This window comes from Etheostoma spectabile, chromosome 17 (genome assembly GCF_008692095.1).
Source record: "Etheostoma spectabile isolate EspeVRDwgs_2016 chromosome 17, UIUC_Espe_1.0, whole genome shotgun sequence".
NCBI classification, from domain to species: Eukaryota; Metazoa; Chordata; class Actinopteri; order Perciformes; family Percidae; genus Etheostoma; species Etheostoma spectabile.
The window spans coordinates 18223400-18236211 of record NC_045749.1 but is presented as its reverse complement, the minus strand read 5'-3'; the positions used below and the strand labels follow the sequence as shown (position 1 = coordinate 18236211).

General features: G+C 41.2%; 2 protein-coding genes across 2 annotated transcripts in view; one reads left to right on the top strand and one right to left on the bottom strand.

The window, feature by feature from the left end:
* The window catches only part of egln1a (egl-9 family hypoxia-inducible factor 1a), a 35333-nt gene extending 30380 nt beyond the window's left edge, over window positions 1-4953 (top strand). Inside the window, exons 3-5 of the mRNA XM_032540470.1 lie at window positions 3952-4088; window positions 4173-4240; window positions 4357-4953. Coding sequence (XP_032396361.1) covers window positions 3952-4088; window positions 4173-4240; window positions 4357-4412 — 261 coding nt within the window. The 3' untranslated portion in view covers window positions 4413-4953. The remainder of the gene's footprint in view (window positions 1-3951; window positions 4089-4172; window positions 4241-4356) is intronic.
* Window positions 4954-7247: 2294 nt separating this feature from the next.
* gpr137ba (G protein-coupled receptor 137Ba) lies at window positions 7248-12225 on the bottom strand. Its single transcript, XM_032542114.1, has 7 exons — window positions 11489-12225; window positions 9737-9786; window positions 9394-9616; window positions 8566-8712; window positions 8187-8315; window positions 7716-7837; window positions 7248-7632 (listed from the first exon to the last, which is right to left on the bottom strand). The coding sequence occupies exons 1-7, from the start codon at window positions 11867-11869 to the stop codon at window positions 7515-7517; spliced, it is 1170 nt and encodes a 389-aa protein (XP_032398005.1). The 5' UTR covers window positions 11870-12225; the 3' UTR covers window positions 7248-7514.
* Between the last annotated feature and the right edge of the window lie 587 nt (window positions 12226-12812).

Sequence of the window (12812 nt, the reverse complement as noted above, 5' to 3'; positions counted from 1 at the left end):
TGCCCCCCCACGCGTTTAGCTGACAACACTATATGATTCAAATGTATATTTTTTTAAATCATGCATGGAAATGTACATACATTTTTTTGCATCAATAATCGCTTTATAATCGAATTGGGAGGTGCCAAGAGATTCACACCCCTGATATAGTCTTTATTGTCCCATAGGGATAATCATTTCCACATATCTTTCCATAACACCACATATATAACACACAATACACGTAACACATGTACAAAACACATCCCATTAAGACACCCACATAGGCATGTCAAATTTGAAAACTGCAAAGCAACTGAGGTGGGGGTGGCAGTATTATAGTTTGTTCAGCACTGGGATGGCGGTGGGGACAAAACTTTCTTTGAAATAGGCTTTAGTCCAGTTCAGTGCTCCGTATCTGGATGGAAGTGGTGTGAAGAATTGATTCAGGGGATGGTCTGTGTCAGCTTATGTTGTACGTGCTAGGCGTGTGATGGCTGTGGCATTCATGTCTGATAGGCTGGGTGTGGTGAGACTGATTACCTAAGAGGCAATATGTGTGATTTTAGTAAGTTTGTTTTTGCAGGTGGCGGTTAGCATTTTGTAAAAACAGGGTGAGCAGCACAGCCGGGTGGGGTGGATGATGCTTTTGTAAAGTAGGAACAGGAGGTGGGGGGGGGCAACAGAAAGGGATTTTTAGTTTGAAAATGACATGTAGTCTTTGTTGTGCGCGTTTCTGGATGTTAGTGAACTCAACTTCATGTTCCTTGAAGTTGAGTTTATTGTATTTTAATGAGTCCCAGATCTGGGCAATATGTCAATGTTACATCGATATTGTGATATAAGACATATGTGATATCGTCTTAGATTTTGGGAATGGTCATATCGTAATATGGCTTAAGTGGTGTCTTTTCCTGGTTTTAAAGGCTGCATTACAGTAAAGGGATGTCATTTTCTGAACTTGCCAGACTGGCATAACTGTTCTATTATTTGTCTTTAACCACTTAGTCATTATATCCACATTACTGATGATTATTTATCAAAAATCTAATTCTGTAAATATTTTGTGAAAGCACCGATAGTCAACACTACAATATTTTTGCGGTATCGATATCGAGGTATTTGGTCAAAAATATTGTGATATTTGATTTTCTCAATATTGCCCAGTCTTAGTCCCCGATATTTAAAACTGCTGACCTGTTCAACTGGTTGGCATTGGATGTGGGGATGGTTCTGTGCAACAAACCATCTGTCGCAGCAGGTTAGCTCTTTCCTGAACCTAAATGTTTGTGTAGATAAGATGTCTGTTTATTACTACAGCATACACTCCTTGAAGAGCTACTTATTCAGAAATGCAGCAGGAGATCAACTGAGAAATCTGTTATAGTGCATTTGGCAGACAGTAGAAAGTTAAAGCCTGTTCTGATTGTATTCTGCACATGGCACAGCTACTATTCCACACAACTTTAATAGACTAAAAAAGATTTCAAATATAGCTTAACTTGGACATTTTAGCCTTTAATTTTTAAATCCTACATCAAAATGGTCCGACATTACCTGTGAGACACACTTGATTTGTGATGTCTCACGCAGACTTGGAATGAAGCTGGTTTAACAGGAGGATTCCGTTTTACAGTAGCCTGAAAAAGAGTAAAATACGGCTTTAACAACCTAAAAAAGATTTCACATATAGCTTTACTTGGACATTTTAGCCTTTTATTTTAAAAATCCTACATCAGAATGGTCCGATAGTACCTGAATGACACACTGGATATGTGATGTCTCACGCAGACTTGGAATGAAGCTGGCTTAACAGGAGGATTCCGTTTTACAGTAGCCTGAAAAAGAGTAAAATATGGCTTTAACAGCCTAAAAAATATATCAAATATAACTTTACTGGACATTTTAGCCTTTCATTTTAAAATTCTACATCAGAATTGTCCGATAGTACCTGAGTGACACACTGGATATGTGTTGTCTCACCCAGAGTTGGAATGAAGCTGGTTTAACAGTAGAGATTCTGTTTTAGAGTAGCCTAAAATAAAGTAAAATATGGCTTTAACAGCAAGAAAAAAAATTCAATATAGCTTTACTTCTAAGACTTTATTTTAAGAATACTACATCAGAATGGTCCAACATTACCTGTGAGATACACTGGATATGTGATGTCTCACACAGACTTGGAATGAAGCTGGCTTACAGGGGGGATTCTGTTTTAGAGTAGCCTGAAATAGAGTAAAATATGGCTTTAACAGCCTGAAAAACTTTCAATAAAGCTTTACTTTTGAGCCCTTCATTTTAAAATCCTACATCAGAATTGTCCGATATTACCTGAGTGACACACTGGACAGGTGATGTCTCACGCAGACTTGGATTGAAGCTGGCTCAACGGGAGGATTCCATTTTACAATAGCCTGAAAAAGAGTCAAATATAGCTCTACTTGGACTTTTAAGCCTTTAATTTTAAAACGTTACATCAGAATGCTCCGATATTACCTGTGAGACACACTGGATATGTGTTATCTCACCCAGAGTTGGAATGAAGCTGGTTTAACAGGAGGATTCCGAGTAGCCTGAAAAAGAGTAAAATATGGCTTTAACAGCCAGAAAAATTTCAATATAGCTTTACTTTTAAGCTTTTACTTTTATTTATTTTTTGGGGGATATGTGATGTCTCACCCAGATTTGGATTTTGGAGAAAAAAAAACATACCACTGGGTTGAGATTCAAGTTTAAGATTTCCTTTATTTTCTCAAAAAGTGTGTGTGACTCTTGCCTATACTGCCAAAACAAAATGTATTGCTTTGCGCAGTGTCATCCATTGCAAAGAATGTGTAGTTGTTGAGGAGCTGATAAACGGAATCAATTTTATTTATTTCTTTATTTTCACGGGTACCCGGTACCGAACATTGGTTTGAATGTAGAACCGGGTTTCTGTTACCAACCCTAATCCAAAAACAGTTCTACCTAAAAGACGGTACCAAAGATCAAAATAATCATTTATGCTGAGGCATTTTTACTTACTGGATTTTATTACCATGTGCATTGTTTTTTTCTAACGTTAAAAAAAATTAAAAAGTCAGTTGTCTGTTGGGGCGGGGGGGTTACAGCATAGTGTATCATACAGTATACCGCTTGTATCCATCCAGACTTAACGTACAGTACATCCCATCTTTGGGTTGTAATGTATTGGCCCATCCTGTGCTCTCTCTTATCATTTACAGGCCGCCACACTGAATGCTAGGATTTATGTGCAGTCAAACAATTGATTAAAAAAACAGTGGTGCTTGAGCTGCTTACGTGTTGCAAAAAGAAAACCATTTCTCCTGTCTTCTATGACCCCATTGTGCTTAATTTAGTTTTGTCACACCACCGGCATTCCCCCCCCCCATTCAAGTAGTATAAATGGGAATAGCATTACTTTCCCGACAAAGGGTATGAACCTTTTTTTGCTCTGCTGGTTTGCGTGTGAAGAGAGAGGCCTATCATATCAGCTGTGTGAGAGTTTAAGCGGCACGCTTGCAGCAATCTGCTTTTTCACTCTCCAGGTCCTTTATCCAGCTAGAGCAGTTTTCCTGTGGGTTATTCTTCCTATCCCTCCACAGGAAAGCCGTCCCCCCGCTGTTGCTTCCGATCCCGAGCTTTCCTCTTAGCCCTTAGTTGGACAACCCTTTTCCTTAACATTGTCGTCCTATGTTTATAATTTTGAAAGCCCGACATGAGATATATTTAAGTGGATCTTTCGTATGAGTAATACATGCAGTTTCTAAGAGACTTCATCTCCTTTCCCTGAATGTTTACTTTTTAATGCAGATGCGAACACGACGGGAATATGAGAAAAATAAATGTGATCACCGGAGAGGCTTCACATAGTGTTTGCTTCCAACAGTGTCTCATTACCTTCCTGCTATTGCTTTGTTCTGATTTGTGGACGTAACGCTGTTGTTTCTTCTTCTTCTTCTGCTCCTTCAGGAACACGGTGGCCTCCTTCGTATCTTCCCAGAAGGAAAGGCCCAGTTTGCCGACATAGAGCCCAAATTTGACCGTCTGCTGCTGTTCTGGTCTGACAGACGGAACCCTCACGAGGTTCAGCCCGCCTTCGCCACCAGGTCAGCATCCAAGTCGGTCCACTGCACACACTCGGATCATCCGGCCTATTATGCAGAGACTTATTTCTCTTATTGTCTCCGCAGGTATGCCATCACGGTGTGGTATTTTGACGCAGATGAGCGTGCCAGAGCTAAAGAAAAGTACTTAACAAGTAGGTTTTGATGGAAAAACTACACAATCCTGCTTCCATTGTTTCAGGCCCTGAATTTTTTTTTTTGTTGCTTTTTCACATTATCTCTTGTGTGTTTGTGTTTCCTCTGTGTGCAGGTGCGGGAGAAAAAGGAGTAAAGGTTGAACTTGGTAAACCATCAGATCCCAGCTAGGGGGGGGCCCTGCGTTCCCTACAAAACAGCCATTAAGTGCTCTGTCTGTAAAGTGGCCTATAGAGAGAAAGTGTGTGTGTGTGTGCGTGTGAGAGTGTGTTTGTGTGTGTTTTACATGGCAAAAGAGCAGACTTTTGTGCGAGTGGGTGGAAGATCCATTCTTATGGAGACAAAACAAACAAAAACAGTGATTTGTGTTTGTTTTCCGCAAAGCGGGGCAAACCAGAGGACCTTGAATGTCATGACATTTTACTGAAAGGGATTGTGTGTTTTTTGTCTTTTTCCCTTCCACCTCTTTAGTGTTAACAGCTTACATTTTCAGAAAATCAACAGGAATTAAGCTTCCAGAGAATCTACATCTTTTGCATATTATTTTTGCAGTTAATTTCTTAAAGGTACAGTGTTCTGCATATGCTTAAGGTGTTATGCTTTTCACATGGAATTAGCTGTTATAAGCTACTGTATTGCAAAATGTACTTGAGGTTGCAATAATATGCAGACTGATCTGAATTAAAAAAAACAACTTTTTTTCTGACAGAAATGGTTTGGTCTTAGTTTGAATTCAAAGATTTTCAGCACAGTAGATGCCAACGGTCATTTGATGACGTGTGCGTCCTACTCTCTCTTAATACTCATTTAAATTAGCAGAGTTTTAGGGGAAAACGTACATCTGACAGCAGTATGACTACTGCCTGTCAAGCTCTCCGGTTTGCTCCATATGCAGTTCCATGCTGCCCTCTGCAGGCCTTCAGTGGATTGCACCTGTTTTGTCTGATTTTCTGGACCCCAGCATTAATTTGATTTCCTGTGATGGGGAAAAAAGAACTCTTCACACTGACCAACCATCAGCAAATTCAACATTTCCCCTCAATCATTGTCTTTACCGTTTTGAAAACTACAGCATGTCAGAGATTATCACAAAAACTGAAAATAAGATAATCTGATAAGTGCATAGCATATTGATCATGTGGCAAATTCTACTATTACTCAGTACATTATTGTATAAATGGCTTTGCAAATAGATTTTCTAAGGTTATTTAATCTCCTGTACTTTGTACCATTTGTTTTAGCCTTTGGTTTAATTGATCAATGGAATTACATTTACAATCCATGCATTAGATGACAAACAAATTAGTGCTCTAATAAAAATGAGTCGCTAATCTAACATTTTTAAAACCAATTCATACCTTATCCGAGACAATCTCTAAACGTGAGCGTCCAGTACACACATCGTGAGAATGTTTTTATATTACATATTGTAAATAAAACAAATCACTTTCTAAATTTTAAAGAATTGTCTTCTGTTAGATTCCTGGGTACATGATGTATTTAGTGCTTTTAAAGTGCAACCATTTATTAAATTGGGGAGAAGTGTGAAACATGTCCAGCCTGCTGGTCTTTTTTTGTTCTGCCACAAATTTGAAAGTTGCTTTATCAGAAGGATGTTTGGGCTTTTAATGTCCAACCCTGAACCAGTTTCAGCTGTACTCACCATGACTACCAGCATCCTTACCAGGTGCCTGAACCACCTCAACTGGCTTTCCCACGATGACTGAGTTTCTCACCCTATCTCTAATGATACCAGTATCTTGAGAAAACCCATTTCGGCCACTTGTACACGCAATTTAGTCATTTCGGTATTGACACTTCATGACCATAGGTGAGGGTAGGAACCAAAATTGAGCTCTTAGATCAGGAGCTTTGTCTTTTGGCTTAGATCTCTTTTTTTGTCACAGCGACAACAGTGCTGCTCCGATTCCTTGGTCATTCTCCTGCTCCATTGTCCCCTTACTCACGGACAAGACCCTGAGGTACTTCACTTGGGGTAAGGACTCGTTTCCTACACGAAGAAAGCACTCCATCGGTTTCCTGCTGAGAACCATGGCCTCAGATTTAGAGGTGCTGATCCTCATCCCAGCTGCTTCACACTCGGCTGCGAACCGATCCAGTGAGCGATGAAGGTCACAGTCCGATGATGCCATCAGGACCACATCATCCGCAAAAAGCAGCGATGAGATGCCCAGCCCACCGAACTGCAACCCCACCCCGACACGACTACGCCTCAAAATGCCTGTCTAAGAATATCACAAATAGGATTGGTGACAAAGCGCAGCCCTGGTGGAGGCGAACCCTCACCTGGAACAGGTCCGACCACAGAGAACCCAGACGCAGTTCTTGCTTTGGGCGTACTGGGATTGGCTGGCCCCGAGAAGGGACCCCCTCACCCCAAACTCCCGCAGCGCCTCCCACAGCATCTCCCTGGGGATAGGGTTATACGTCTTCTCCAGATCCACAAAGACATGTAGACCGGATAGGCATACCCCCAGGCTCCCTCAAGGATTCTTGCTAGAGTGACAAGCTGGTCTGTTGTTGAACTACCTGGACGGAATCCGCATTGTTGGTCTTCAACCCGAGGCTCGTTTTTTTGGCTGAACCCTCCTTTCCAGCACCTTGGATAAGACTTTACATGAAAGGCTGAGATGTGTGAAACGCCTGTAATTGGTACACACTCTCTGGTCCCCCTTTCTGAACAAGGGACCCACCACCCCGGTCAACATCCCATCCTTACTGTACCCAGTCTGGATGACCCCCCCCCCCACCCCCGCCCCCCGAGGTGGTGGACGGTTTTAAAAGTCCTGAAAAATACATAAATAACAGAAAACATGATCAACTGACTGTCAATTTAGCAATAAAGTATTTGCGTATTATTACAAATGAACTGCATCTTTCCCAGCATTTAAACTGTTTTAATACGAATTAAATGATTATCCAAATCTTTATGAAAAACACATTTCATACAATAGTAATGGAGTACATATTACAAAAGTCAGGAAATATATTAAGTGGTATTTAATATAAACTATATACAGTGAAGTTGTTTAAAAAGTAGTCAGAGTTAGATTACTTTGAACAAGGAGTGTGCAAAATGAATGTCCAATCAGTGGAAATTCATATACTGGCAGAAAAGTCTTAGTTCTTCTTCTTTAGACAAAATAGAAGACTGAATGTATCGAGTGGAGGGCGACTTTCAGGCCCATGTGCAAAAAATATACAAATAAAGGGACAAAGCCACAGGTCAGCAGGAGTCGCTGTGAACTCCAGTCAGTAATGGCTGAGCTCCTCTGGAGGAGTTGGGAGGGTGTAACTGTCCTCCCCTCCGATGTAGGCGCCGATGCCGCTGCTGCTTTGGCTCCCCCACTCGTAACTGTCAGCAGCCAGACTGGAGTATAAACCAACACCCATTAAACAACGCCATTTGACCTATCTTTGTTTTGCCACATTCCTACTTTGTGGTGTTTTTACCTGGCTTGGATGTTCTGAGGCATGACGCTCCACGCCAGGTCATCATCGCTGTCGTAACGCCGTGGGTTGTCAAAGAAATACGCCCTGGAGGAGAAGACGTGACCGGGAAGCCCAGAGCCACTCTGCAAGACAAGCCACACAAAAAAAAAAAAAAAAAAAACAGAAGTGCCATAGTCTTACATTATAAAACCTGTATTACACATTATTTGCTTAAGGCTCAGGACAGTTCCCAGCCTGTGTGCCACTTTTCTTTTCTTTTTTTTAACTTGACTACATTTTAGAGGCCTGAACCAACAAAACTGTCCAGTATTTCACAAGACATAAACAGAAACAGACATTTTGGGGAGCTGAACTACAGTATAAGTTAATCTGCTTCCTTATAAAAATCATATTGCGACCACTTAGATTCATCTTGTCATCTTGTGTCACCAAGGTTGGAAACCACTGGCTGAGGGTCCTTGCTTGGCTCACCCTGTCTAGGTCGGGCTGCCGAACTCTGAAGAAGAAAACTACGAGAGACGTGGGGAGCAGCTCCCATACAAACAAGATGACTCCGAAGACGATGTAGCCAGTGTCGCCCAGTGTCGACTGTAAATCTGCCTGAAAAACAAAACGTAGACTTTAGAAAAAGCCTCGGATGGAACTTTCCTGATCACAATCACGATCATTACAAGAGAAAAAGCCACCAGGGAGGCAAACATTTTCAAAAAACCAAATGGCTTTCTCCCATAACAGTCATAACTCACATACATGTGGTACTCATCATTACACATGATCAACTGGCCTGAACAGTCAACATGATTTTCACATTATCTCAAATCTTCTGGAAGTAGGACCTCAGGTGGTTCACCTGGTCTGAAACGTTGTACCAGTCGTAGTCAAAGGAGGAAATGCTCTTGTTTGAGAGTCCCAGGACGACCAGGTTGTAGCAGGCCCTGGAAGAGTACAGGAGGATGACGATGGCTCCTATAACTGTCACCTGGCACACTGACGTCCCCTGCACAGTTGGAAGAGTTGCGTTAACTAATTATTTATTTCTTTATCGTACGAGGAATACCTCTTGAGATGCGGCATCTCATTTTCGAGGGTGTCCTCGGTAGCGCTGGACAATACAGAAGACGAGACATTGCAGTACAACATACACATTCACTCACACACAAGCTCCCCTTAAGCCCATCCCCCTCCCCTCACCCCCATGCCAACATGTTACCATTGTTAGAAATCATCCTAACAGAATGTATGAGTAGTGATTAAAATCAAAAAGAAAGACCAATTAAAAAAACAACACTGTGAGAAATCAGACAAGTCAAAAACAATTACACCAAAAAGCAGTAAGTATTAGGGAAAGCATTTAAAACAACAACAAAGATGTCTTGAAGCCACTCAAATATGTGGTTGATCTTAGTGACACATCATTTTAGAAGGAAGTTAATTGAAATCTGATTACAACATATAGAAAACCATAAAACCCCATGGAAACTGAACGTGAGAATAGCTGGAATACATTTTGAAATTCAGGCAAAAGCTATCATTTTTTGTTGGCTTGTGAAATATAACCAAGCATGCACAAAAATGACACTGTGTTGCTAAGAAACAATCTTTTTTTTTATGTTTTAATTACTACTTTCCCCCCAAACGCCCCATTCAAAAATACACAGGACTGGGAAGTATTTCTTACTTTGGATTCCAGGTAAATGTTGGCCAGTGACATCTTAGCGAGTTTGTAAAGACACAAGGAGAGCGAGATGGCACACAGGACAAAAAGTGTGTCGTTGATGGCGACCCTCACGAGCACGATGGTGTGGGCTTCCGCAGAGGACATCCTCACCAGCAGGGCACACACTAAATTCACTACTAAAAACACCAGGCTGATGAACAGGAAGAGCAGGTACAGCGGAAGCCTGTGGGTCAGGAAACGTATTATTCTCCCCCAAAATGATATGGCCAAGATAGTACATGGATTATACTGCATATATGTATAACTCATTTAATGGCAAATGAAATCTAGTAAATGCATGTACCTGTATTTCAAAAGCTCTGGTGCATATTTGGACTTTGCCTTGAAAACAACCTGTGAAAAACAAATCAGTTCCTGCATCATGCAAATGCATCACACTGTTTTTAGGCAGCCCATTTTCACTTCTGTATTCTCGCTATTTATGAAAAAAAACAAAAAAAACAAGACCCATTCTTCTGAAACAGGAACCTCATAGTTGCAAACAGCAGAGTTGTGAACTCTGGACACGTAAGAACCCTGCACGTACTGTAATGCGTTGTGCCGTTGACACTGTCAACTCGCAAATGTGACTCAAATCAGCACAAGAGAATTATGCTAAAAATAAGCTTGAGGTAGAGGCCAGAGTAGCTGTTAATGGATATTTGGATGAAATAAGCATAAAGTACAAAGGAAGTATTCATTGCATTGCACTTTGTAGCTGATCGGTATGAGAGTGTATCACACCCGTAGCAACAGGTAATATTTAGTGGACAGTCCTATAGGGTCCTTGCTATCCAACGCTGTTAATATTAGTGACTATTAGAGTGTTGTATCAAATGTATTCACTCCAGCCGGTAGGCCTGGATGATAATTTAGTGTTGATAGCAATGTTCTAGTATCAGATTACTGATTTGATAAATTCTTTAAATTCACAAATCAGATTTAAAGCAAGTTCTAATTAAAAAGTCACTAAATGACACCTTTTTTTTATGTAAAGCAAATGAATGGCAATCCAGTGGCATTGCTCCGAACACCACTGATCATTATGTAATGGAATACATAAAGTTATGTATTGGTGTTGAGAAAATATTCCCATTGATTAACAGCAAATGAATCATCAACAACTAATTCTGATAATAATCCCTTCTCATGCAAAAATCGCTGGCTCGTTAGAAAAACCACGTTGGAGAAGACCACACTGGGATCAGGGAGCTTGTGATGGACTTTTGACACCATTTCTTATTAAAATAATGATAATCGATTGAGTAATTCATTGAAAACCAGTTGACGAATTAATCAATAGTGGAAAATATTCATTAGTTATAAGACATTCTTAAAATTGTGATGTAAATCTCAACCATATCCCCAGTCCTGGTTCAATGGTCTGAGATTGACCTATCTCTAAATGATTGTATACTGTTACTGTACTCTGCACATACATCCTTCTGTACGTTGAGGTCAAACGACATGAATCAACAATAATTAAAACACATCTTTAACCCTTGTGTTGTCTTACCGGAAATCAACACTTTTGTCGACGTCAGTAACTTTAGTTTTACAGTTATTTTTGGAATTTATGTTCAATAAACCTCATTTATAGGAAATTATGTTTGAGTTAGAAAAGCAGAAATTAGGAATTATTTAGACTAAAATTAAAGGAATGGATGTTGATGGATAATCACAGACTAGAATATGTCAACTTTTACTCAATACTATTTCCAAACCACTTGAATTCTTTTCCAAATGCCATAAAATTGAATAAGACACCCCAAAATTAATAAAAAGTAGAGATTTGTAGTTGCCAAAGAGAGTTGTGTAGACTCAATTATGTTATTTTGGGTAATTACAATTGGGTAGTTAAAAAGAAAATTGATATAGGAATAGGGGGCAATCTGACCCGAAGAGAACAGAAGGGTTAAGTGGAGGGGGACTTAACTTCAGATCTCAATTAATCAATAATCTATAAACATTAGAGAGAAACAAGGGCAGATAAGTGACATGTTAGGATAAAAACCGAACCCCTGTGACTGTATTGACAGCACCTAAGTCAACTCACCTGTGCAAAGTAAAGGTTCATGAGACTGAGTGTGAAGAACTGGAGGCAGACAGGGAAGCAGTAGAGCAGCCAGAAGGGAAAGGGCCCCAAACTGTTGGCTGAGACGAAGTTCTTGAAGTAGAAGGAAAAGAGCACGGTGCGCAGGGCCGACCACAGCAGGCACAGGGACAGGAACACGGTCTGGTAGCTGAAACGCTTGTGTCGGTACCGCAGGACCAACCAGAGCTGGACGTAGATGAAGATGAAGAGGAGGGAGTAGAAGACGGTGTAGACCACCGTCAGGCCCAAGGTGACGTAGGGAGGCAGGGCCGGGCTCAAGGTAGGCAGAGGCATAGATTTATCCATCGGCGACGGCTCCTTCCCCTCCACCAAGGCCTCCATGAACCTGCTCTCCCCGGCCGGGGGAGGAGGGAGCGGAGCGGCGCGGAAGGGGCTTCTGCCGGGCTCTACAGCGCCAGGCTCTCGGCTCTCGCGTCCCGCAGAGTGGAGGTAAGAGTCGCAGCAACAACAACAAATACAACAGGGAAATAATAATGTGAATGGAAACTGTCAAGACGAGGGAGAAAAGAAAAGCAAGGGGAAGAAAACAACGCCAACTTCCTGCTGCGCGGACGGAGACAGCCAGAGAGTGAGGCACATGATCAGTGATGAGAAAGAGCCGTTTGTCCGGAGCAGCGGCGGGCAGGAAGCTGCTCAGGGGCTGCAGCTAGGAGCTCAGCGCAGTGCAAGGACCGGCCTCCGCCCCCTCCGAACCCCTCGCGCTCATTGCGTGACGCTACGCGTCAGCTGACGCACACTACTGTACCTTTAACCCTGTGTTGGGGCTTCCCACCGCTCTCCTGATCCCCGGAGAGAATCCCAGAGCTGTCAGATGTAGCCTACTGACTTTCTATTTATTAAGGTGCGTGAAAAATATATCACACACAAAATCCTTCAACACTGGAGAGATTATAAACAATATATACAACATATTTGCCTACTACAAGTGGGCCTACAGTAAATACAGTTAATACATTTAATTGGTAAACTCATTTTTACATCGAAAAAGGGGCACAGGATAACAGTCACATAAAACCACCTTAAAAGATACCATGTAGGATAGCAGTAAACTGCTTTGAAGGAAGATGTTACATTACATTTAAACATTTTTTAGAGTCATGGCTATATAAAAGAAAATCCCCCAATTTCTTGTATTCTGATACACTTTTATGCACCAATTTACAGTGGAAATACCTTTTTTTAGCCTAAGGGAAGAAGAAAATGACAGATGACAGTTGAAAATATAACAAAAATATAATGGAAAGTATGTTGTTGCGTGTCATTG